General features: G+C 44.8%; 1 protein-coding gene across 2 annotated transcripts in view; it reads right to left on the bottom strand.

Moving 5' to 3' along the window:
- Window positions 1-27,881, bottom strand: part of LOC139407726 (protein eva-1 homolog A-like) — a 206,220-nt gene that overhangs the window by 159,910 nt on the left and 18,429 nt on the right. For both annotated transcript variants that reach the window (XM_071151579.1, XM_071151578.1), the window contains exon 2: window positions 2,521-2,744. In XM_071151579.1, the coding sequence (XP_071007680.1) occupies window positions 2,521-2,744 (224 nt within the window). The remainder of the gene's footprint in view (window positions 1-2,520; window positions 2,745-27,881) is intronic.

The raw sequence follows: 27,881 nt of genomic DNA, 5'->3' as shown, positions 1-27,881 counted from the left end.
TGCTACCATGTTGTGCTGCTGCCATCTTGTGTTGCTCCCATGTTGTTGTCATGTTGTGTTGCTACCATTCTGTGTTATAATGTGTTGCGCCATGTTGTGTTGTCGTCTTAGGTCTCTGTTTATGAAGTGTTGTTCTGTCTCTCTTGTCGGGATGTGTGTTTAGTCCTACATAAATGTATTTGTTTTTTATTCTAGCCCCTGAGCCTGCACGAGTCATTTTGCCTCTTGGTAAGCCATCATTGTAAATACTAATTTGTGCTTAATTGACTTGCCTAGTTAAATATAGTTTAAATTTCAAATTTAAAAAATGTGGGGCAGGTGGGGTACACCAATATCCAGGAGATTTGCATGCAATTCTGTTATTTCATGTCACAGTAATTGCAAGGAGGCGACGCAGGAGATGAGCAGCAGGTACAGGGAGGGAAGGTTTCATATCTGACTGACATGAAACGGAAAAGCGCCTGGACAGCAACACATAACAAACACAATACGGAATAATGGGAACAGGGAACACAACCAAAGAACAGACCGATATACAGGGGGTAATCAACAAAGTGAAGGAGTCCAGGTGAGTGCAATGAGCGCAGCTGACAGTAACACACAGTATCATCTCAGTTAGCAAACCATTTTAATTTTTTTTTTTTTTAAACTGCTTGATCTAATAAAGCAAAATACAATGAGGAGATTCAGAGAAAACTCAGTAATTAATGTTTCTATGGAAAACTGAGTCCCACACAGGTGTTCTAAATGAATATTAGCTCAAATCTGGAGCAAGCCCTAATTAAGCAAGCTTATCTCAAAACCCGAATATGAATATACATCTGTATATATCTGGCCCTTCTTTGGACACTGTGTTAACAAACCTCCAAACGAGCTTCAGCACCATACAACTCTCCTTCCATGGCCTCCAACTGCTCCTAAATGCTAGTACAACTAAATGTATCCTCTTCAACCAATCGCTGCCCGCACCCGCACGACTTGCATCATTACTCTGGATGGTTCTGACTTAGAATATGTGGACAATTATAAATACCTAGGTGTCTGGCTAGACTGTAAACTCTCCTTCCAGACTCACATTAAGCATCTCCAAAATTAAATCTAGAATCGGCTTCCTATTTTGCAACTAAGCCTCCTTCACTCATGCTGCCAAACGTACCCTCGTAAAACTGACCATCCTACCGATCCTTGATTTCGGCAAAATAGCCTCCAACACTCAGTAAATTGGATGCAGTCTAGTGCCATCCGTTTTGTCACCAAAGCCCCATATCCTACCCACCACCTGTATGCTCTCGTTGGCTGGTCCTCGCTACATATTTGTTGCCAAACCCACCGGCTCCAGGTCATCTATAAGTCTTTTCTAGGTAAAGCTCCGCCTTATCTCAGCTCAATGGTCACCATAGCAACACTGTAGCACAAGCTCCAGCAGGTATATTTCACTGGTCATCCCCAAAGCCATTACCTGCTTTGGCCGCCTTTCCTTCAAGTTCTCTGCTGCCAATGCTGTACACAGCCCATCTGTAAGTAGCCCATCGAACCAACTACCTACCTCATCCCCATATTTGTTTTTCTGCTCTCTTTTACACCCTCATCTGCACATATATCACTCCAGTGTAAATTGCTAAATTGTAATTACTTTGCCACTATTGGCCTATTTATTGCCTTACCTCCTTCATTTGCACACACTCTATACAGATTTTCTATTGTGTTATTGACTGTACGTTTGTTTATGTGTAACTCCGTTGTTTGTGTCGAACTGCTTTGCTTTATCTTGGCCAGGTCGCAGTTGTAAATGAGAACTTGTTCTCAAAGGTGAAAAAAAAAAACCAACAAAATACATTTTCATTCCCATGTGTCATAGGTCCATGCTTGTATATTTTGCCTAAATTACACAAACCTAAAATACAAGGCGGCAATTATCCAGGCAGACCCGTAGTCACATGAACATGTTCACTGCTAGAGCCATTGTCAAACTTTGTAGACTCCTTCATAAAATCTCATGTGCAATCATTGCCATCATATGTGAAATAATTTATAACCAAGATCTCACCAATAACGGATCAATAGAATTCTGCTCACATTAGATGTCGAGAGTCTGTACTCCAGCATTCCCCACGCGGTGGGTCTGGGAGAAGACTTTATGACATTACACACCTGAGCCATTAAAAAGAGGACTTCCAAGAAGGCAGTTTTTCAGGCTGTGCCGTGTACTGTATGGCACTCCACAGAGGACAATCTAGAAAAAGCAGCAGAGATGCACAATAGCTTTCTGACATGAGGCTCTTAAAAGGGGAATGTCACCTCGTTTTTTGTCTTGCTCCTCAAGAAATGCTGGCGACCATGACAGGAGTGGCCATGACAGGAGCCAAGTGGGTGTTTCTTGGGTGTCACCTTTGCACATTTTGCTACAAGGCTTTGGGAAAAATCACCCACAAATGTCAATACCAGCAGATGACCATTATTTCATGACCTTTGTTACTTTGTTCTAGAGAAGTAAGTGTGAATGGAAGGAAGGGCAGTTACCTGCAGTGCTGTGGACATGTAACAATGCAAGTCGTCCTCCAGTGGGAGTGTCCCTAAAAGGGTGGGTCTGTGGTAGGACGGGCCCTGCTGGGGGTGGAAGGGGCCACTCCTGCCGTAGAAAGCCGATTGGATAGCGATGGTGGTGCGGGGCGGGCAGTGGACAGACAGGAAGTCGCCGTCGCCCGCTTGCTCGGTGTAGTTCCTCAACACATTGGACAGGTAACCTAGGAGATGAGAAAAACACCATGGTTACCGACGGTTACCAGGAAAACAGCAGCACACCTACATCTATCTACAGATAATGGTGCCGGAGGGGATGACTGCCGTTTTAGGGGCTCCTTACCAACTGAGCTATTTATTTTTTTTCACATTGTTTGTAATGTATTTTGTACATAATGTTGCTGCTGCCGTCTCTTATGACCAAAAAGAGCTGCTGGACATCAGAAAAGCGATTACTCAACTCGAACTGGACAAAGATGTTTTTCTTTAATGAATCCGACGTGAAGGATATACTGCTTCCCTGAGACCAGTCCCAAATCGCTGTCATTCACGTAAAGACAGAAATACAGGAGGCAGAGATCGGGGCGCCTTGTGAAAATTCGTCGGCCAACATACAATCATTGGAGAATAAACTGGATGATCTCCGTTCAAGACTATCCCACCAACGGGACATACGTTTTTTTAAATATCTTATGTTTCACCGAGTTGTGGCTGAACGACGACACAGATAATAAAGAGCTGGCTGGGTTTTCCCATCGGCAGGACAGAACAGCTACATCTGGTAATATGAGGGGTGGATGTGTGTCTATTTGTCAATAACAGCTGGTGCACAATGTTTAATATTAAAGAAGTCTCAAGGAATTGCTTGCCTGAGGTAGAGTACCTCATGATAAGCTGTAGATCACACTGTCTACCAAGAGAGTTCTCATCTATATTATTCGTAGCCGTCTATTTACCACCACAAACCGATGCTGGCACTAAGACCGCACCCAACGAGCTGTATATGGCCATAAGCAAACAAGAAAATGTTCGTCAAGAAGTGGCTCTCCTAGTGGCCGGGAACTTTAATGCAGGCAAAGTTAAATCCGTTTTACATAATTTCTACCACTATGTAACATGTGCCTTCAGAGGAGAAAAAAAATAATAATCTAGACCACATGTACTCCACACACAGAGATGCATACAGAAACCCCCCACCCTCCATTTGGAAACTCTGACCATAATTCTATCCTGCTGATTCCTGCTAACAAGCAAAAACTTAAGCAGGAAGTACCAGTGACTCGCTCATTACTGAAATGACGCATGTGGATGCTACGCTACAGGACTGTTTTGCTAGCACAGACTGGAATATGTTCCGGGTCTAATCCAAAGGCATTGAGAAGTATACCACCTCAGTCACCAGCTTCATCAATAAGTGAATCGACGACATTGTCCCCACGAAGACCGTGCGTACATATCCCAACCAGAAGCCATGGATTACAGGCAACATGCGCATCGAGCTAAAGGCTAGAGCTGCCGCTTTCAAGGAGCGGGAAACTAATCTGGACACATAAGAAATTCCGCTATGCCCTCAGATGAACCACCAAATCAGGCAAATTGTTAATACAGGAGTAAGATTGAATGCTACTACTTTGACAGCTTTGGCGCTCGTCGTGTATGGCAGGGCTTGCAAACTATTAAGGACTACAAAGGAAAACACAGCCGCAAGCTGTCCAGTGAGCTAAATGCATTTTATGCAGGATGCACCTGAGCTCAATTTCAGGTCTCATAGCAAAGGGTCGGAATACTTATGTAAACAATGTATTTATTTGTGGTTTTCTTATATAAATTTGCAAACATTTCAAAAAACCTATTTTCACTTTGTCATTATGGGGTAGTGTGTGTAGATTGCTGAGCAAAATGTTATATTTAATAGATTTTAAAATAAGGCTGTAACGTAGCAAAATGTTGAAAAAGTCAGGGGTCTGAATACTTTCCGAAGGCACTGTAGGTCCTGGATGGCAGGAAGCTTTGCCCCAGTGATGTACTGGGCCGTACGCACTACCCTCTGTAGTGCCTTATGGTCGGATGCCGAGGAGTTGCCATATCAGGCGGTGATGAAACCGGTCAGTATGCTCTCGTGGTGCAGCTATAGAATCTTTTGAGGATCTGGGGACCCATGCCAAGTCTCCTGAGGGGGAAAGGTTTTGTCGTGTTCTCTTCATGACTGTCTTGATGTGTTTGGGCCATGATAGTTTGTTGGTGATATGAGGACCAAGGAATTCTCGACCCGCTCCACTACAGCCCCGCTGATGTTAATGGGTCTAGGGTTTCTGGGATGATGGTGTTAATGTGAGTCATGACCAGCCTTTCAAACCACTTAATGGCTGCCGACGTAAGTGCTACGGCTCTGTAGTCATTTAGACAGGTTACCTTCGCTTTCTTGGGCACAGGGACTATGGTGGTCTGCTTGAAACATGTAGGTATTACAGGTTGAAAATGTCAGTGAAGTCACTTGCCAGTCGGTCCACACATTCTCAGAGTACACGTCCTGGTAATCTGTCTGGCCCTGCGGCCTCGTGAATGTTGACCTGTTTAAAGGTCTTGCTCACATTGGCTACAGAGAGCGTGATCACACAGTCGTCTGGAACAGCTGGTGCTCTCTTGCATGCATTTAACATACACTGTGTAGGAGGGCGCCTCTGGAAGCGCCGGACTGGAGGGCGCCTCTGGGAGCTCCGGACTGGAGGGCGCCTCTGGGAGCTCCGGACTGGAGGGCGCCTCTGGGAGCTCCGGACTGGAGGGCGCCTCTGGGAGCTCCGGACTGGAGGGCGCCTCTGGGAGCTCCGGACTGGAGGGCGCCTCTGGGAGCTCCGGACTGGAGGGCGCCTCTGGGAGCTCCGGACTGGAGGGCGCCTCTGGGAGCTCCGGACTGGAGGGCGCCTCTGGGAGCTCCGGACTGGAGGGCGCCTCTGGGAGCTCCGGACTGGAGGGCGCCTCTGGGAGCTCCGGACTGGAGGGCGCCTCTGGGAGCTCCGGACTGGAGGGCGCCTCTGGGAGCTCCGGACTGGAGGGCGCCTCTGGGAGCTCCGGACTGGAGGGCGCCTCTGGGAGCTCCGGACTGGAGGGCGCCTCTGGGAGCTCCGGACTGGAGGGCCACACTGGGCGCAGGACGTACCAGGCTGGGGAGACACACAGGAGAGACTTGGCTCTGGGAGCAGGCACAGGACTCACCAGGGTGGGGAGACCTACTGGAGGCCTGGTCCGTGGAGGAGGCACAGGATAGACCGGGCTGTGGGGGAGCACTGGAGATCTGGTGCGTAGCCTTGGCACCACTCTTCCAGGCTGAATACCCACTCTAGCCCGGCACGTGCGGGGAGCTGGAACAGGCCGCACAGGGTTCTCCTGGCGAACTGGTGAAACCGTGCCTAGAGCCGGCGCAGGACTCACCGGGCTGTGGAAGCGCACTGGAGGTCTGGAGTGCCAAGCTGGCACAAGACGTGCAGGGCTGGGGAGGTGCACAGGAGGCCTGGTGCGAGGGGCTGGCACAGTCTTCACCAGACGGCTAGCAAGCACCTCAGGACGAGTATGGAGAGCTGACTCAGGTGACATCAACTCGAGGACACGCTCCATAGTGTGAATGTCGTGCCTGATGCACCAACACAGCAGCTCTCTCATAGCTCTCTCCTCCAATTTCCCCATCAACTCCTTCACGGTCTCTGCTTCGCTCCCCTCCAATTTCACCCCGACCTGCTCTGGTTCCATCCTCGGCTCCGCCGACCTTCCCGTGTGCCCCACATTTTTTGGAGGGGCTGCCTCTCCTGGCCATGTTGCTTGGACTTTTGGTGGTGGGAAGTTCTGTCACGGCTGTTTGAAGGAGAGGACCAAGGTGCAGCTTCGTTAGCGTACATTTTCCTTTAATGATCAAAATGACGCGACAAAACAAACAATACAAAAACAAACCATGAAGCTCAAAGGCAAAGTGCCATAAAGAAAGTCAACTTCCCACCAAGACAGGTGGGAAAAAAGGCACCTAAGTATGGTTCCCAATCAGAGACAACGATAGACAGCTGTCCCTGATTGAGAACCATACCCGGCCAAAACAGAGATAGAAATCATAGAAACACAACACAATGAAATGCCTACCCCAACTCACGCCCTCACCAAACCAAACTAGAGCCATAAAAAGGATCTCAAAGGGTCAGGGCGTGACACTTCTGACCCACTGGGAATGTGATGAAAGAAATAAAAGCTGAAATAAATCATTCTCTCTACTATTATTCTGACATTTCACATTCTTAAAATAAAGTGGTGATCCTAACTGACCTAAGATAGGGAATTTTTACTAGGATTAAATGTCAGGAATTGTGAAAAATTTAGTTTAAATGTACTTGGCCAGGGTGTATGTTTAACTTCCGACTTCAACTGTAAATTACATGACAAAGACACTAGAGAGGGGGGCAATACGTTGGATCAGGACTAACAAGCTGCTTTTGTGAAATGGAAGGACACTAGATAAGTAACCATGCTCACCACACAGCATAAGGCATTCAATAACAACCATGTCTCAAGGAGGGTGAAAAAGGAATTATGTCCCCATTTCTGTGAAGGATTACAATGCCAGCATGGGGGCTGTCGACCTATCTGATGCTCTGATATACCACTTCCTGGTCTTGCGGAGGACCTGGTAGTAGCCTAAGTCTTTTTTTTACCACTTTGTGGACATTGCTACATTAAATGCTTTCATTCCCCACAAGCAGATGGCCAAAGCAAAAGGTCAAACACCTCTCTCCCAGTTGGCCTTCCGAGGGCAGCGGGTGTTGGAAATGGCTGAATTGGGGGCCCAAAGCAACCTCACCACCATCACAACACCTCCCACACAAAGTGAGCACCACTATCCAACACACCTGCCAAAAGACAAAAAGGAAGAACTGCAAGCATTGCACAAAACACAGGGGGGAGAAAAGAGTGAAATGCCAGTTCGCTTTTTTTGTCTCAGGCAGAGAGACTGCTTCAAAGACTATCACGACATGCACAAGCTACGGTGAAAGTGACACCTGGGATGTAAAAGGAACACGAATGCCATTTGTAAATAGTTCAGCTTCTTTCTATTTTTGATTTTTTTTTTGCGAAGGACACCTGTGTGTTTCTTGTGTATATCTGTTGCTTTTCTATTGCTGTTGTCAACAGTTTATTTGTATGAGGGACCAATACATTGGGTTGAAAGAACACGGGGATATCCCCTGTATGTCCCCCGACACCACCATAATGTTTGAGAGAGGTTGAGGTTGTAGAAATGTAGTTTTTATAGTGAACAATAACTTTTTGGCACATCCAGTGTGCAAAAGAAGTGCAATTACCGTATTCTGACACTGTGGAGAGGTTGAAATCAATCAAATGTATTTCTAAAGCCCTTTTTACATCAGCCGATGTCACAAAGTGCTGTACAGAAAGAGGTTGATAATGTAGAGATTGTTTTTACACTGAACAAACAGCATTTAGGGATTGCAAATATGTAATAGCAATTGAATGATCTAATTTACAGACAAGGTCCACATTGGAGAGGTTTAGGGACATCACTTACTAAAACATCTGCCCATTTCTAGTCTATCAATCCCATTTTTTGATTCTAAAATTGTTAACATGTTGTGGAAGCCATCTGATGTGTTTCTAGCTATGGGAATCAATAATTCACATACAGCTTCTCAATGAACGATGACTTTCAAAATAAATAAAAACTTATTTTGTGTGTGCTTGATCTTGTGTATTCTGAACTATGTAATTCCTATCCATCTCCTGATCATTTCCTCAATCTCCCAGATGTCTTATTTCCAAATATACCAAGTTTTGGTATGTCAGAATCATGTAATTATACATGAATAGCAGTTACTTTTGGGTATGTCTATTTAGGTGGCAATCTAAATTTTGCCATTACACTTAAGAGGTTAAGAGTTTTATTTTTTTATGAGCATGGCTTATTTGTATTACAGCAAATTGGATCACTGTCATTCATATTCCATTCACCCAGCTCAATGTAACATGAATACGTTTAGGCTACTACATGAAACCAAAATGTTCCCTGTACCCATCATGAGGTTGCTACAACCTAACCCATGATTAAAAGTTTACAATGTGGGTGGACGCGGGTCGGGAGAAAAAGTTGAATTGACAGACAGTGACACATTCAATGCTGCCTTGCACACTCTTGCCTGCATCTAACTGATCTAGAGTGTAATCATTAGTCCAACAGTTGCAAACTAAAGTTTCTATTGGACAAATTCAGGTATGTTTATCCCCGTCTCGTTCCGTTTGTTTCCAGTTAAGGAAAGTTTTTTCCAACAGAATCGGCGGAAAGACAGAAGATATATGTCCTCCAGCTATACCATTGTGCTACCCTACAGTGCTGTTGAGGCAACTGTAGACCTTCATTGCAAAACAGTGTGTTTTAATCAATAATTTGGTGATTTGTGAATATATTTAACTAACTTTTTAAAATTGTTTTATAGTTTTATTTTTATGAAACTCACTGAAGAGGATGTTAATCCCTTTCGTCCTCTGATGAGCCTCCACTGAGAGACACAAATAATAAATACACAGAGGAAATGATGGCGGAGACATTATGTACAAAAAACACAGAGTCCATGAGATGGCTGCCATTCACTGCAGCGTCATCTTCCAACAAGCCTGACAGCCTTCACTTAACCATCTCAAAAAACATTGCTCCGGGCCTAGAATACCACAACACCAAGCTAACGCTAAACGCCCTAGCCTAGTGTCATTGGCTGTTAGCCTCCAGTCATACAAGGCTCTCTGAGGCTAGGCTTGAGATAAAGCCCTCGCTAACCTGCGCTAACGCTAAGTCCACTAACCCTGAATCCTGGTCTCCGCCGACAACCTCGTTGTTAGCATTAGTGGGTCTATTCTCAGACTCAGTAGCTAGGTTTCCATTCAATTGGCAAAAGATTGTCATGCAAATATACATTTTTCCACCAGATATGTTTCCATCAAATGTACTTGTTGCCGATAAAAGGCTGTTCGTGATGACGTAGTGCACATAATACCTTTTGCAGTTAAATTCCCATGTACCAAATAAATGTTTTTCATGGGTTTCCATTGCATTTTGAAGTCTATTGATAGTTTTCTAACAACAAAAATGGTGTTATATAGTGAGTGTGCCCACTCAGGTGTTGGAAAATGTGCTCTAACCAACAGCACAGCCCTCACATTGTTGACTAGAGCGCACGTATAGCCTACATGATGAGCTAATTATGGACAAAATAGCAAGATTATTTTGATTTGTCAAATGGCAGCCCAAGTATTGATGATTATGTCACCAGAATAATACCCTCAATATTTATTGGAAAGGAGCACCAAGCTCATCACCTTGCACTTCACCACCCTGTGAAGTTCATCATAGCTTATTTAGTCTGTAGCCTAACAAACTGCATGCTTTCCCGACGAGTATGACTCCAAGATGACGGTTCCTATATCAATATTTCCACAAACATTTCTTACATAATCAATTATACCAACACAAAAAGGTCCCACCTTGTCGAGCATATTTTGTTTTGTTGACATTTGGAAAGTTAACCCAAAAAATGTTTCCTTCGGGCCCGTCATGACATTTTTTATCCGACATTTACTTTACTCGCACCAGGAAGTTAGCCAACCACCATGTTTTTAACTGTATTCCATATTTTTAAGTGTATAAAAACAGAGATGGGCAGCCTATTAGAAAGCTTTGTTATTACTGTTATTTTACATGTGGCTGTTAGGTCGAAACCCCACAGGCCTAGCATGTCTCCTTAATCCTAAAGCTAATTCCGGCATTAGCCAGCATTTTCTGGCATTTCTATTGACATACTCCTGTCATTGTGAGGCACCAGCCTGTCCCATCAGGAGAACTGAACCCCATCACAAAGCACCGGCACCATTAACATTCCTGCCTACGAGAAGGAGAGTGCAGATAAAGGAGCGAGTACTGCCTTCCTTCCTTCTTTCCCCTCTGTCAAACGGTGTCTTTTTTACTCCTTTTTTTCCCCACAACTATTCAGCCAAATGATTGACAGCTGGCAGTGGACCATTCAGGACAAAAGTCCTCAAGATAAACAGATGTGTCCCAAATGGCACCCTATTCCCTGTAACGTGCGCTACTTTTGACCAGGGCTCATCGGGCTCTGGTCGAAAGTACCCTATTCCTGCACTTTAATTTGGGACTGAGACAGACTTCATCGTATGGGAGAGGGGAAGTGCTTTCACAAGTGACTTTCTCAGTACAGGCCCGGTGCGATAATGTTTGAAACCAATGTTCCACTTTACTTGAACCCAACGAAAATAAGGACTTACCAATGACATAACAGATGTCATTTCAAATCAAATCAAATTTTATTTGTCACATACACATGGTTAGCAGATGTTAATGTGAGTGTAGCGAAATGCTTGTGCTTCTAGTTCCGACAATGCAGAAATAACCAACAAGTAATCTAGCTAACAATTCCAAACCTACTACCTTATAGACACAAGTGTAAAGGGATAAAGAATATGTACATAAAGATATATGAATGAGTGATGGTACAGAGCGGCATAGGCAAGATACAGTAGATGGTATTGAGTGCAGTATATACATATGAGATGAGTATGTAAACAAAGTGGCATAGTTAAAGTGGCTAGTGTTACATGTATTACATAAAGATGCAGTAGATGATATAGAGTACAGTATATACATATACATATGAGATTAATAATGTAGGGTATGTAACATTATATTAGGTAGCATTGTTTAAAGTGGCTAGTGATATATTTTACATCATTTCCCATCAATTCCCATTATTAAAGTGGCTGGAGTTGAGTCAGTGTGTTGGCAGCAGCCACTCAATGTTAGTGGTGGCTGTTTAACAGTCTGATGGCCTTGAGATAGAAGCTGTTTTTCAGTCTCTCGGTCCCAGCTTTGATGCACCTGTACTGACCTCGCCTTCTGGATGATAGCGGGGTGAACAGGCAGTGGCTCGGGTGGTTGTTGTCCTTGATGATCTTTATGGCCTTCCTGTGACATCGGGTGGTGTAGGTGTCCTGGAGGGCAGGTAGTTTGCCCCCGGTGATGCGTTGTGCAGACCTCACTACCCTCTGGAGAGCCTTACGGTTGTGGGCGGAGCAGTTGCCGTACCAGGCGGTGATACAGCCCGACAGGATGCTCTCGATTGTGCATCTAGAAGTTTGTGAGTGCTTTTGGTGACAAGACAAATTTCTTCAGCCTCCTGAGGTTGAAGAGGCGCTGCTGCGCCTTCTTCACGATGCTGTCTGTGTGGGTGGACCAATTCAGTTTGTCTGTGATGTGTACGCCGAGGAACTTAAAGCTTACTACCCTCTCCACTACTGTTCCATCGATGTGGATATGGGGGTGTTCCCTCTGCTGTTTCCTGAAGTCCATCTCCTTAGTTTTGTTGACGTTGAGTGTGAGGTTATTTTCCTGACACCACACTCCGAGGGCCCTCACCTCCTCCCTGTATGCCGTCTCGTCGCTGTTGGTAATCAAGCCTACCACTGTTGTGTCGTCCGCAAACTTGATGATTGAGTTGGAGGCGTGCGGGGCCACGCAGTCGTGGGTGAACAGGGAGTACAGGAGAGGGCTCAGAACACACCCTTGTGGGGCCCCAGTGTTGAGGATCAGCGGGGTGGAGATGTTGTTGCCTACCCTCACCACCTGGGGGCGGCCCGTCAGGAAGTCCAGTACCCAGTTGCACAGGGCGGGGTCGAGACCCAGGGTCTCGAGCTTGATGACGAGCTTGGAGGGCACTATGGTGTTAAATGCCGAGCTGTAGTCGATGAACAGCATTCTCACATAGGTATTCCTCTTGTCCAGATGGGTTAGGGCAGTGTGCAGTGTGGTTGAGATTGCATCGTCTGTGGACCTATTTGGGCGGTAAGCAAACTGGAGTGGGTCTAGGGTGTCAGGTAGGGTGGAGGTGATATGGTCCTTGACTCGTCTCTCAAAGCACTTCATTTACCGTCATGCCTGTTCATGTCAGCTTAAGAATCACGTTACAACAAAGTGTTACAAAAATGCATAAGAGGCTGCACAGACTTTATCCAAAACAAGGAGACTTGTTAGTGTCATTTTAAAGCCGTAAGCAATCTCTTGGTTCAAAACTGAAAGTGTCAGCTAAGAAGAATTGCAACTTTGATTCAGCTAGCTGAACATGTTAGGTTCAAATGTTAGGTTCCCACTGTTGAGTGCTTTGCAAACATTACAGGTACATTAGAGGAAGTAGGAACTATCCCCATACACAGTGACACACACATAATCACCTTTACCATGACCATAGTTACCTCTTAACAGTGCAGTAGTTCCATGGAACTTGGTCATGAAACTCTCATAGCTCAGAGTAACAGGTCATAAACAGACAACAGTGGAGCCTCTGATCTTTCACCGTTTTATTCATTGCTTTACCTGTGTACCTTTCCAAGTGCACTTGAAGTTAAACCAAGAACATTTTACTTTTAAGCTTTTAACTATAACAGTAGGCTACTTTGAAGGGATTGCCATAGTCAAAGGCCAGATGTTTGCAGTCAGGTATAGCAGGGTTTTGCCTTGCCGATTTCATTGATCATAAAATGCAAAGCAAATTAGCTTGGTGTGAATAGCACACAGTGTTTCTTTGGCATACAGTAAGCTTAATGCGCAGACACACACACACACACACACACACAGGCCGCCCCCAGGTGTGCAGGCCGCCCTGTGCAACTGGGTACTGGACTTCCTGACGGGCCGCCCCCAGGTGGTGAGGGTAGGCAACAACATCTCCACCCCGCTGATCCTCAACACTGGGGCCCCACAAGGGTGTGTTCTGAGCCCTCTCCTGTACTCCCTGTTCACCCACGACTGCGTGGCCCCGCACGCCTCCAACTCAATCATCAAGTTTGCGGACGACACAACAGTGGTAGGCTTGATTACCAACAGCGACGAGACGGCATACAGGGAGGAGGTGAGGGCCCTCGGAGTGTGGTGTCAGGAAAGAGTATGGGTGAACTTGGCATTCCCCATGACAGGACCACACACACAAACAACAACACAACCAGCTCGGACAGCATCCTTACTACTAGCATGCACTTGTACTTGCCTGTAACGAAAGCTAACGTGTCAAATCATTACAGCTCTGAAGTTCACAAGCAATGTTATTCAATTCAAAATGTTGGCTAGATGTTTCAACTCTATATGGAAATCGTGAGTGTCATCTGACTGAAAACGTTTGAGGCTGCTTTGAGCCACAGCTCGTTATAGCCACGTTAACAATCTCATCATTGTTTTCACGAGACAGCGTGGTGGTATCGAGATTGTTTAGCATGCGCAAACTGGTAAGCAGATGACTTGAGATCAATTCTCAAGATAATTAAACATAAGCACACATGCATGAATGTAATACACAAGCAGGTACTAAGGGCATATGTATGAGGCATGACTACACAACCAGCCCCCTTATACACCTTGTTATAACACCTAAGTCATGCGATAAGAATCAGCCTGTCAGACAGTTTTATGGAATGTCCAGACCTCGGATGTAATTGTGCTTCCACCCCCATCATGTGATATTCTACCCCCGTCAGTCTATCAAAAAGCTGGAAACCGGAGGACTTGAGGCCCGACGGTAATTAGTTCCTCATTTACGGTCATGTGATGGCCTCGTGGCCTGACCCCGGCGTTAGAGTGGGTCAGGTAGGACGGAGATTAGGGAGGGACTGCTGTGTTGTGTCAACACTGTCACACATGGTCTCACTGATTAGATAAAGGCCTACTGTAGGTCAAAGAGATGTGGGATCCAGGCTTTTCACATGGTTCGAGAGAGCGAGAGAGCGAGAAAGAGAGAGAAAGAGAGAGAAAGAGAGAGAAAGAGAGAGAGAGAGAGAGAGATGCATTAAATGTTGAGTTAATGTGTGTGCTAATGTAATAAACTCTCATGATCAACTATGCAAAATAAAAAAAGGAGGCTACTGTGGTCAGAACCCTGGCTCTGACCATAGTACGCTGAGGTGTGTCAGGTACCAGCAGGAATGCATAGAGAGGTAGTGCTCAGGTACACTACATGAGCAAATCTATGTGGACACCTGCTCGTCGAACATCTCATTCCAAAATCATGGGCATTAATATGGAGTTGGTCCCCCCCGTTGCTTATATAAAAGCCTCCACTCTTCTGGGAAGGCTTTCCACTAGATGTTGGAACATTGCTGCAGGGACTTGCTTCCATTCAGCCACAAGAGCATTAATGAGGTCGGGCACTGCCGTTGGGAGATTAGGCTTGGCTCGCAGTCGGCGTTCCAATTCATCCCAAAGGTGTTCGATGGGGTTGAAGTCAGGGCTCTGTGCATGCCAGTCTCAAGTTCTTCCACACCGATTGCAACAAAACATTTCTGTATGGGCCTCGCTTTGTGCATAGGGGCATTGTCATGCTGAAACAGGAAAGGGCCTTTTCCCCAAACTGTTGCCACAAAGTTGGAAGCAAAGAATTGTCTGGAATGTCCCTAAGTAGGCTTTGCCCAAACGATGAAAAACAGCCCCAGACCATTATTCCTCCACCACCAAACTTTACAGTTGGCACTATGCATTGGGCCAGGTAGCGTTCTCCTGGCATCCTCCAAACCCAGATGTGTCTGTCGGACTGCTATATGATGAAGCGTGATTTATCACTCCAGAGAATGTGTTTCCACTGCTCCAGAGGCCAATGGTGGAGATCTTTACACCACTCAAGACGATTCTTGGCATTGCGCATGGTGATCTTCGGCTTCCATGGCTGCTCTGCCATGGAAAACCATTTCATGAAGCTCCCAACGAATAGTTATTGTGCTGACGTTGCTTCCAGAGGCAGTTTGGAACTCAGTAGTGAGTGTTGCAACGGAGGACAGATGATTTTAACGCACTATACCTTTCAGCACTCGGTGGACCCGTTCTGTGAGCTAGTGTGGCTTACTACTTCACAGCTGAGCCGTTGTTGCTCCTAGACGTTTCCACGTCACAATAACAGCACTTACAGGTGACCGGGGCAGCTCTAGCAGTGCAGCAATTTGAAGAACTGACTTGTTGGAAAGGTGGCATCCTATGACGGTGCCACATTGAAAGTCACTGAGCTCTTCAGTAAGGCCGTTCTACCGCCATTATTTGTCTATGGAGATTGCATTGGCTGTGTGCTCGATTTTATACACCTGTCAGTAACGGGTGTGGCTGAAATAGCCAAATCCACTAATTTGAAGGGGTGTCCACATACTTTTGTGTATATATAGTGTATGAGCAGTGGGTTGGTGGGGAGGCAGACAGGGAATGAGTGGTCACTCTGACTACAGCCCACAGTCAGGATGAGTGTCTGTCTGCAAATACTCTCTACTCTGGGCTTTACCCTCTGTTTAAAGATGCTGCCGTCTCCCATTGGAGAACTCATCTTAATTAAAAGGTAATTTACAGTATGCTGTAGACTAGAGACAGTGGCCGTGTATGAAATCTGGCTTGCCTACTACTTAGTGTCTTCAGAAAGTATTCACACTCCTCCACTTCTCCCGCATTTTGTTGTGTTACAGCCTGAATTTAAAATGGATGAAATATATGTATATTGGTCACCTGGCCTACACACAATGCCTCATAATGTCAAAGTGGAATTATGTTTTAATTACATGAAAAGCTGAAATGTCTTCAGTCAATAAGTATTCAACTCCTTTGTCATGGCAAGCCTAAAGCTCAGCAATAAAGTGCTAAGCAAGTCACATAATAAGATGCATGGACTCATTCGGTGTGCAATAATAGTGTTTAAGATTAATTTTGAGTGACTACCGCATCTCTGTATCCCCACACATACAGATAATTGTAAGGTCCCTCAGTCGAGCAGTGAATTTCAAACACAGAATCAGCCACAAACACCAGGGAGGTTTTCCAATGCCTCGCAAAGAAGGGCACCTATTTGTAGATAAGTATTTTTTTTTTAAAATAAAGCAGATATTGAAAATCCCTTGCAGCACAGTGACGTTATTAATTACACTTTGGATGCTTTATCAAATATACTCAGTCACTACAAAGAGGAAGGAAACCGCTCAGGGATTTCACCATGAGGCCAATGGTGACTTTAAAACAGTTAGCGTTTAATGGCTGTGATGGGAGAGAACTGAGGATGGCTCAACAACATTGTAGTTACTCCACAATACTAACATAATTGACTGAGTGAAAAGAAGGAAGCCTGTACATAACAATAAATATTCCAAAGCATGCATCCTGTTTGCAACAAGGCACTAAAGTAATACTGCAAGAAATGGCAAGGAAAATAATATTTTGTCCTGAATACAAATAAAGTTTGTGGTAAATCCAATTCAACACATTACTGAGTACCACTCTCCATATATCCAAGCATTTTGATAGCAGCATCATGGTATGGGTATGCTTGTAATAGTTAAGGACTGGGGATTTTTTCAGGATGAAATAGAAAGGGAATGGAGCTAAGCTCAGGCAACCTCCTAGAGGAAAATCTGCTTTCCACCAGACACTGGGAGATTAATTCACCTAAAGAGATTTCACTGTACTTGAGCATTTGACATTAACTTGAGACCTTTCAGCAGGACAATAACCTAAAACACAAGGCCAAATCTACACTGGAGTTTCTAACTAAGGGCCGTCCTGGACACGAAAGCCCAGGAAAATTAACAGGTACAGTAGGCGACAATACTGTAAAGTAGACCTAATAATGCTAAAAATAAAGCCTATTTTTTTGTCCATTAAAATAACATCAAATTGATCAGAAATACAGTGTAGACATTTGATAATTAGGGTTGCACGATATATCTGTGAACATATTGGAATCGGATGATAATTTACCTAAAAATGGCCCGATGTCTAGCCACCGTGCATACCTACAGTGCATTGCGAAAGTATTCGGCCCCCTTGAACTTTGCGACCTTTTGCCACATTTCAGGCTTCAAACATAAAGATATAAAACTGTATTTTTTTGTGAAGAATCAACAAGTGGGACACAATCATGAAGTGGAACGACATTTATTGGATATTTCAAACATTTTTAACAAATCAAAAACTGAAAAATTGGGCGTGCAAAATTATTCAGCCCCTTTACTTTCAGTGCAGCAAACTCTCTCCAGAAGTTCAGTGAGGATCTCTGAATGATCCAATGTTGACCTAAATGACTAATGATGATAAATACAATCCACCTGTGTGTAATCAAGTCTCCGTATAAATGCACCTGCACTGTGATAGTCTCAGAGGTCCGTTAAAACCGCAGAGAGCATCATGAAGAACAAGGAACACACCAGGCAGGTCCGAGATACTGTTGTGAAGAAGTTTAAAGCCGGATTTGGATACAAAAAGATTTCCCAAGCTTTAAACATCCCAAGGATCACTGTGCAAGCGATAATATTGAAATGGAAGGAGTATCAGACCACTGCAAATCTACCAAGACCTGGCCGTCCCTCTAAACTTTCAGCTCATACAAGGAGAAGACTGATCAGAGATCAGGCCCATGATCACTCTGGATGAACTGCAGAGATCTACAGCTGAGGTGGGAGACTCTGTCCATAGAACAACAATCAGTCGTAGTTTGCACAAATCTGGCCTTTATGGAAGAGTGGCAAGAAGAAAGACATTTCTTAAAGATATCCATAAAAAGTGTCGTTTAAAGTTTGCCACAAGCCACCTGGAAGACACACCAAACATGTGGAAGAAGGTGCTCTGGTCAGATGAAACCAAAATTGAACTTTTTGGCAACAATGAAAAACGTTATGTTTGGCATAAAAGCAACACAGCTCATCACCCTGAACACACCATCCCCACTGTCAAACATGGTGGTGGCAGCATCATGGTTTGGGCCTGCTTTTCTTCAGCATGGACAGGGAAGATGGTTAAAATTGATGGGAAGATGGATGGAGCCAAATACAGGACCATTCTGGAAGAAAACCTGATGGAGTCTGCAAAAGACCTGAGACTGGGACGGAGATTTGTCTTCCAACAAGACAATGATCCAAAACATAAAGCAAAATCTACAATGGAATGGTTCAAAAATAAACATATCCAGGTGTTAGAATGGCCAAGTCAAAGTCCAGACCTGAATCCAATCGAGAATCTGTGGAAAGAACTGAAAACTGCTCGAGCTGTTTTGCAAGGAGGAATGGGAAAATAATTTTAGTCTCTCGATGTGCAAAACTGATAGAGACATACCCCAAGCGACTTACAGCTGTAATCGCAGCAAAAGGTGGCGCTACAAAGTATTAACTTAAGCGGGCTGAATCATTTTGCACGCCCAATTTTTCAGTTTTTGATTTGTTAAAAAAGTTTGAAATATCCAATAAATGTCGTTCCACTTCATGATTGTGTCCCACTTGTTGTTGATTCTTCACAAAAAAATACAGTTTTATATCTTTATGTTTGAAGCCTGAAATGTGGCAAAAGGTCGCAAAGTTCAAGGGGGCTGAATACTTTCGCAATGCACTGTATATAACATACATGACATAACGCAACATAAAATGTTGAGCTACACGTGCAACACAGCATTCCCAACCTATCCCACACAATGTCTACTGTGTGGATCAATGTCTGCTGTGTGGATCAACAGTCAACAAGTCGAGCAGTCATTTGAAAGAGTAAGAACATTTCAGCGAGTCAACTCAAAGGCGAATTCCATTAAAGCCAAGATAATGGAATTCATTGCCTTTGACCATCAACCGTTCTCTGTCGTGGGTGATGTTAGCTTTCGCCGACTGGTCAAGCGCCGGTACACACCACCAAGTGCGCTATTTTTCAGATGTTGCCCTACAGGAGTTACACAGTAATAGCGTCACTGCTATTAGCTTCACGACATACATACTATGGAACACCGTTTGGGTCTTTGCATGGCAAAAAAAGATACAGTAGCACTGTCTCAGCTGTACAAAAAAGTCTGCAAACAAGCAAACACCGGCCACAAACGATGTTTTTACAATTCCTCGTTAGTAATAAAGCATCATTTGTTCGACCGCAACTTCCGGGGTACCTTGCTTTAGCTTGGTACCTAACTAGCACCAATACAACCAGCCTGAAAACAATGACCAGTAGAAACTGCAGTCATTTTCATTATTCTTAGCAATGATTTAGGAATCCTTGTGAGTAAGTATTAGCTAGGTAGCCACTTGCTGTTTTCCGATTTGAAATTGAACTTCAGGTCATGAAAATAAATAGCTAGCCAGCTACTTGACCCTGTTGCCCAAAGCTAACGTTACAAGCAGCCAGCTAGCTTCATCTGGCTTGTGAGGCTCGACCGGACCGGGTTATGTGTTGTGAAGCTAGCCACAATAGGCATTAGGCACAATAGTGGAATTTGCGGTTTGCCTTCAAAATAAAAGTATGTCATTGACAGTGATGCAAATGAATACAAATAGTAGAATTATGCCTTTTATTTTGAAGGCTAACCACAAAGTCCACTATTGTGGCTAATCCTTATTTTAGCTAGCTAACTATAGCAATTGAAACAGATTATGTCGTGTTATTTGACATGGATCTTTTTTGACACGCAAAGACCCAAACGGCGTTCCATAGAAATCCTGGTTGAGAATGAAACGACTGAACAAATGAACAACGAAACTGCAAGTAAGTGAAAGAAATAGGTTTTGATTATGTTTTACTGGTAATTGGGATATACGTAAATGCAAACAAAATTACTTTCTGGTCAGTGTGGTGTGTGTGTGTGTGTGTAACCTTGTACTTAACTAAGCAAGTCAGTTAATTAAGAACAAATTCTTATTTACATTGATGGCTTATCCCGGCCAAACCCGGACGACACTGGGCCAATTGCGCTGCCCTATGGGACTCCCAATCATGATACACCCTGGATTCGAAACCAGGGACTGTAGTGACGCCTCTTGCACTGAGATGCAGTGCCTTAGACCGCTGCGTCCGTGTGTGTATTAACTATTTAACTGTACTAGAATGCTTAAAAGACCACAAACATGTTAAATATCGGTTATCGGTATTGGGTTTTTAGGCAAGGAAAATATCGGCCAAAAATGTCATATCGGTGCATCACTACCCAATACCTTTCTGAATCATTTCAGCCACTTCAAACCATACTTCCTTCAGATTAAGTACTGTCTGATTTGTAATAGACTCTCTCGGCCCCAGATAAAAAAGTAAACGTTGGCTGTTGATTGGGCTACGGCTTACCAATAACTGTTTTTATGTCACTACATTCTATAATCGAAAATTAATCTAGAATCAGTTTCAATCTAGCAAATTATGGTATGGATATGAAAGTGTTTCTTATGTATTGCATCTAATGTTTTCTCTGCCTGTCCATTTATTTCTGCAGACAAGCTCCCAAACCCATTTATCAACACGATCATGCCGGAAACCCTAGACCCACTCCAATTCGCATACCGCCACAACAGATCCACAGATGATGCAATCTCCATTGCACTCCACACTGCTCTTTCCAACCGATGTGAGAATGCTGTTCATTGACCACAGCTCGGCGTTCAACACCATAGTGCCCACAATGCTCATCACTAAGCTAAGGACCCTGGGACTGGCCACCTCCCACTGCAACTGGATCCTGGACTTCCTGACGGGCCGCCCCAAGGTGGAAGGAGTAGGCAACAGCACATCTGCCACACTGACCCTCAGCGCTGGGGCCCCTCAGGAGTGCATGCTTAGTCCCCTCCTGTACTCCCTGTTCACCCACGACTGCGCGGCCAAGCATGATTCCAACTGGTCATTAAGTTTGCTGACGACACAACAGTGGTAGGCCTGATCACCGACAATGATGAAACAGCCTATAGGGAGGAGGTCAGAGACCTGACAGTGTGGTGCCAGGACAATAACCTCTCCCAGAATGTGAGCAAGACAAAGCAGGGCCGAACAGGCCCCCATTAAAATTGAAAGTGGAGCGGTTCGAGAGTTTCACATTTCTCGGTGTCCACATCACTATCAAACATACCAAGACAACTGTGAAGAGGGCACGACAACACCTTTTCCCCCTCAGAAAAATGATTTTTTTTTGGCATGGGTCCCCAGATCCTCAAAAAGTTATACAGCTGCACCATCGAGAGCATCCTGACCGGTTGTATCACCGACTGGTATGGCAACTGCTTGGCATCTGACCGTAAGGCACTACAGAGGGTAGTGCGTATGGCCCAGTACATCACTGAGGCCAAGCTTCCTGCGACCTATATAATAGGCTGTGTCAGAGGAAGGCCCCAAAAAGTTGTCAAAGACTTCAGTCACCCAAGTCGTAGACTGTACTCTCTGCTACCGCATGACAAGTGGTACCGTAGCACCAAATCTAGGACCAAAAGGCACCTCAACAGCTTCTACCCCCAAGCCATAAGACTACTGAACAACCGGACTATTTACATTGACCCCCCCACCCTTATTTTTTTACACTGCTGCTACTGTTTATTATCGTTGCATAGTCACTTTACCCCTACCTACATGTACAAATTACCTCAACTAACCTGTACCCACGCACACTGACTCGGTACCAGTACACCCTGTATATAGCCTCATTTTTTTGTGCTACTGTTTATTTTAATTTATACTTTAGTTTATTTAGTAAATATTTTCTTAACTCTATTTCTTGAACGGCTTGTAATTAAGAATTTACGGTAAGGTTGTATTCGGCGCATGTGACAATTAAAATGTGATATGTGGCTAGTTAAGCAAATGTAGGTGTGTCATAACTTATTGATTCAAGACATTTCAGATTTTCATTTTTTAAATTAACTTGTAAAAAACATAATTCCACATTATCGGTACCGTGTGTAGGCCAGTGACAAATGTTTTGTTTTTTTTACCATTTACAATTCCATCTGTAACAAAACAAAATGTGGAAAAGTCCATGGGTGTAAATACTCTCTGAAGGTACTCTCTGAAGGTACTCTCTGAAGGTACTCTCTGAAGGTACTCTCTGAGGGTACTCTCTGAGGGTACTCTCTGAGGGTACTCTCTGAGGGTACTCTCTGAGGGTACTCTCTGAAGGTACTCTCTGAAGGTACTCTCTGAAGGTACTCTCTGAAGGTACTGTAAATCGAATGGGCACTCAAAAGTGCATGTTGTTGTGCAGAATGTTGCGGGTTCGAGCCCCGCGCGAGGCAGAACAGAATGCACTATATGTGGGCTTCGTGTGTAAACTTTAGACAAGGAGAGAATGTTCAACTGGGAGCCTGCTCGCTAAGCTTCTCCTGGGGCTCTGAAGGGGAACTTTAAAGCAACAATCTGGAGATTGCCATTCAACCCCCAGTTTGTGCTTTTAACATCTGTTGGGGCTTGAGATAGTATCTTTAAAGCTCTCTCTCAGCACACTAGAGGCTACTTACTGCTTAGCATCCCAGGGGTTGTTGAGGGAGTATCCACAACTCCCCTCCTAACCGCCCTCCCCAAACACAAACAATGGTCTCCCCACTGACCTCTTGGCTAGCGCGTGCCTGTCCCGCTGACCCATGTGGGCAAGGGGACACTTTCACTCTGAGAGATGGGTAGGGGGGAAGAGTTGATGAGGGGGCGGAGGGGCACGGGAGATAAAACACACACGCTGACAGCCGCCATTCATCAATTTAATGCATTAACAGTTACACCACATACCTTTTCGGGAAGGTTCAAAAGCCCAGGCGGGAAGAAAGGGAGGAGAAAATAAATTTCCATTCAAAAAGGGGGGAGTGGGTGGGCCCTGAAAGGGAGAGCTTTGCCTGGTTTAAACAGGCTTACCCGAAGGGCTGTTCACAGAGGAGAGAACAACAAGTGGAGAGGCAGAGTAGCACCTCCGAGGGTTTAAAGAACAGGGGCTGAGGGAAGCCTATACACAGGCATGTTCAATAGGACTTAACCAGGGAGATCCCCACCCACAAAAGGCCTGTTGGAACAGCTAGCAGCTAGCCTATAAGAGTCTCTTATTGTTTGGCTCACTGGAGACACACACGTAGTGCATGCACACACAGCCAGATAGAAAGACCCAGACGACAGACAGAGACAGCGTCACAGGGTACTACTGTTTGAATGGAGGGATAAGGCTGAGGAGTGGGACCTTTCCTTTCCTCACCATTTCCTCCTTTCTCATCTCCGCTGCCTGTTCTTCTCATCTTACTACATCAGCTCCATCTCTTATCATCATTTCTCCCTCCCTCTTCCTCATCCTGAGCCTACCTGAGGTTGCCAAAACAATCATTGGCAGGGCTCCCTTTTTCCTTCCATCTTTCTTTCGCTTTTTCTCGTCCCTGTCTCTGAGCTTACCTGAGGTTGCCACAGGCCAAGGGAGACTGAACAGAATCAGACTAGTATGGCTTTGAGGACTCTGCTGTAGCATGGTGCAATTCAGACTGTCAGTCTTTACCAGAAGGGGCCTACACAATGCCTCCTTGTTCCAATGCACCCCACACCCCTTCTCTAACTTTCCCTCCCTCTTTCTTTTTACCTTTCTCACTTTCTCTGTACCTTTCATATTTCTCTACCACTTTCATTCCTCTCTCTACCTTTCATGTGTTTCTTTATTTTCTCTCTCTCTCTCCCTTTCATACTTCTCTCTCTTCAGGGCTCTCTACCTCACTTTCTTTTAACTCGCTTATCCCTCGCTCTCCTCCTACCATACCTCTACGTACGTCTAATGGGCCTTAAAATATCCTGTCCCCCCCTCTGACTGATTTTGTTGTCTCCCGTAAGCACAACATAAAACATGAAATAGGGGGATGATAAGGGGAAAGAAAAGAGAGCTGGATGGGTGGATGAAGGGAGGGATGAAGGGAGGGATGATAACTTGGAAAAGGGCTGAATTGAGACACACGCCAGCTTTTTAAAAGCAACATAAAAATCAGCTCCCAGGAAGCAAGTGAATAAGAAAAAAGAGAGAGAGGGAAAGAAATGGAAGGAGAGAGAGAGTGAGGACAGAGGGCATCAAAGCGTGGCTGACATTCCCTCAGACAACAGGAGCGGCGGGCGGTGTTGAAAGGATCATTTGATAGCCACACGTAAGTGGGGCAACCGAGAGGAGATAAAAATCGGTAGCATTTCTAGCTACAGTACATTGTTACTAGCTACATCCACTAGCATCATATGACTCTCAATAGCAAATTCTGAAGAGACATATGATGATAGCCTATTACTCTCGTCAAAGTCTGAGCAGAGATAATAGGCTACATTGTTCTCAATAGCAGTCTGCACAGTCTGAGTCAAGACAGTGACGCTCTAATGCATCTCTCATTAGTATAGTCTGAATAGTGAGACTGAGACTGACTGGGTCCAACAGGCGGTGTACTACACCCCTACCTGTAGAAGCAAGCCTGGGCCATCACGGTTTATGGTTTCTTTAACGTTTATTTTCTGTTCCATACTGCAGTGTCTGGAGCTTTCCGACAGCTTTCAGACAATGCAACTGGTATTGAGTTGATGAATGTTGCACAATGTTCCCTAACTGCAAACCGAAAGGGAACCGACTGAAATAGTAATTCCCTTATTTTCAGGGAACGTTTCTTGCTAAAAAAAGATATCTTGGACTGATGCTCTCCGGATCCACATTCTACGATCACACGCACAACTTCTCCATTGTGTTGATGTCACTAGTGGACAGGTGTGATCGATGTTGGATGCCATGGAGGGGTTTCGGACGGTGTGGTTGTTTGGCGGATGTTCTTTACAGAATGCCCTGAAGGAGAGGATCGCCGACATCCCTGCTGCTGTGACCCTTCCAAGCACTGACCATCTGGCTCTGTATACCATCACTGCAGATGAGGCATTTCCCCTGAGGCCGTACCTCATGAAGCCATATCCACACTGGCAACTTGAAGAGCCCAAAAATGTCTTCAACTACAGGCTGGCACATGCTTGGAGGATCGTGGAAAAAGCCTTTGGCATCCTAGCCAATCGTTTCAGAGTCTTCCCGACCAGCATCAACCTTCATGCCGAGAGAGTGGAGGAAGATGTTTTGGCTTGCTGCGCTCTACACAACTTTGTGGAGTGAGTGCATGGACTGAAACACACATGACATTGTTGACAGGCCCAGTCATGAAACTACTCCAGGAAGATGGAGACCCTCACCTAACTCAAGCCTCTCTGCCAACCACCACGAACACTGCAGTGAGAGCTAAGCAATTACTTCAAGTCAAAATCAAATCAAACTTTACTTCTCACATGCGCCGAATAGTGTAGACCTTAACGTGAAATGCTTACTAACAAGCCCTTAACCAACAGTGCAGTTCAAGAAGCGTTAAGAACATATTTACCAAGTAGGCTAAAATAAAAATTAACACAATAAGAATAACGAGGCTATATACAGGGGGCACCGGTACCGAGTCAGTGTGCGGGGGTACAGGCTAGTTGAGGTAATCTGTACATGTAGGCAGGGGTGAAGTGAATATGCATAGACAATAAACAGCGAGTAGCAGCTGTGTACAAAAGGCGGGGGGGGGGGGGGGTCAGTGTAAATTGTCCGGTGGGGATTTTATTAATTGTTCAGCAGTCTTATGGCTTGGGGGTAGAAGCTGTTGAGGAGCCTTTTGGTCTGAGACTTGGTGTTCCAGTACCGCTTGCCGAGCGGTAGCAGAGAACTTGGCTGACAGGAGTCCTGACAATTTTATGGGCTTTCCTCTGACACCGCCTATTATATAGGTCCTGGATGGCAGGAAGCTTAATGTACTGGGCCGTTCGCACTACCCTCTGTAGCGCCTTACGGTCAGATGCCGAGCAGTTGCCATACCAGGCGGTGATGCAACTGGTCAGGATGCTCCCGATGGTGCAGCTATAGAACCTTTTGAGGATCTGGGTACCCATGCCAAATCTTTTCAGTCTCCTGAGGGGGAAAAGGTTTTGTCACTCCCTCTTCACAACTGTCTTGGTGTGTTTGGACCATGATAGGTCGTTGGTGATGTGGACACCAAGGAACTTGAAACTCTTGACCCGCTCCACTACAGCCCCGTAGATGTTAAATGGGGCCTGTTCGGCCCGCCTTTTCCTGTAGTCCGCGATCAGCTCCTTTGTGTTGCTCATATTGAGGGAGAAGTTGTTGTCTTGGCACCACACAGCCAGGTCTCTGACCTCCTCCCTATAGGCCGTCTCATCATTGTCGGTGATCAGTCCTACCACTTTTTTGTCGTCAGCAAACTTGATGGTGTTGGAGTCGTGTTTGGCCACGCAGTCGTGGGTGAACAGGGAGTACAGGAGGAGACTAAGTACACAACCCTAAGGGGCCCTAGTGTTAAGGATCAGCGTGGCAGACGTGTTGTTGCCTACTTGATGAAGTCCAGGATCCAGTTGCAGAGGGAGGTGTTTAGTTCCAGAGTCCTTAGCTTAGTGATGAGACGTTGGTGCATTGCATTTTCAGTGGGAAAAGAAAGCTACAGCCTAGCCCAAGTGATTAGAAATTAAGCCTAGCAGTCACCAAATTAGTCACCATTCTCATTCATGGGGGCATGTTTAAAAGCAATCTAATTCATGTTTTGCTCAGTGAGTGTACACCTTTTTACTTCTGTGCTGGTGTTTAAGTTGGTTGTAACCCGAGACAAAAACAACATTAAAATGGTACTGTGACTGATTGGGCTTTGAACAAACCTAACACAATGGTAAATCTAAGCGCAGGTGGTAGCGCTATAGGTTCAGTGGCGTGTCAGAAATATTTGAGCTAATTTTCACTATTATAATTATGGGTGGATTTGCTGGCATTGCCGAGAAAGGGTTTTGATGAATAAACAGGTTGTGTCGAGACTTGGATTTTCACTGGCCAATCAGAACGTGCTCCATGGCCAAAGATGTGGTTGCTTCAAGTTATGTCTTTAATGTCTTTTATGTATTACCTTGGAATGAACTCCGATTCAAATGTTAGTCCGTTATAGTTTGTTAAATGGTGTACAGAAACCAAAATAACAAAATGTAGACCTACGTTTGCTAAATATTTTAAATTGAACCCATTTGCAGTCCATATTGTTCTAAGTATTGCATAGCTTCAATAGCATTCACACTGATATAGGGGCTAGGCCTACTGTAAATTATATTATGGCTGAGCATGGACATGCCAAACATTGTCAATAAGCAAGATTCAATTAAAATGATTGATAAGACATAAAAAAAAGAGAATGAATACTTTTAAACAAAATGTCACACTTACAAGCACCATCATTTCTCCCCATGGGCATATATTATTAAAACAATGCAGACTTATTTCCAAGCGGGCTCACGAGCCAAACCCTTTGTCAACAGTCTTGACTACTTTGCAATTGCATTAGGCAGGACAAAAAAAAGGCTTCATTGAGAGGAGGAGGCTATGCTTGGTTTTTAACCGAATAAAACAAAATGGGTATTTTTGTACATTTTTATGCTTCTAAATATTAAGTATACAGGCACCAACAGCAAATTAGGCTACTCTTGTTCCACGCGCATATTAGCAGTGTGCATCACAGCT

This window comes from Oncorhynchus clarkii, chromosome 4 (genome assembly GCF_045791955.1).
Source record: "Oncorhynchus clarkii lewisi isolate Uvic-CL-2024 chromosome 4, UVic_Ocla_1.0, whole genome shotgun sequence".
Classification (NCBI taxonomy): domain Eukaryota; kingdom Metazoa; phylum Chordata; class Actinopteri; order Salmoniformes; family Salmonidae; genus Oncorhynchus; species Oncorhynchus clarkii.
This window is presented reverse-complemented; position numbering and strand designations above follow the sequence as displayed.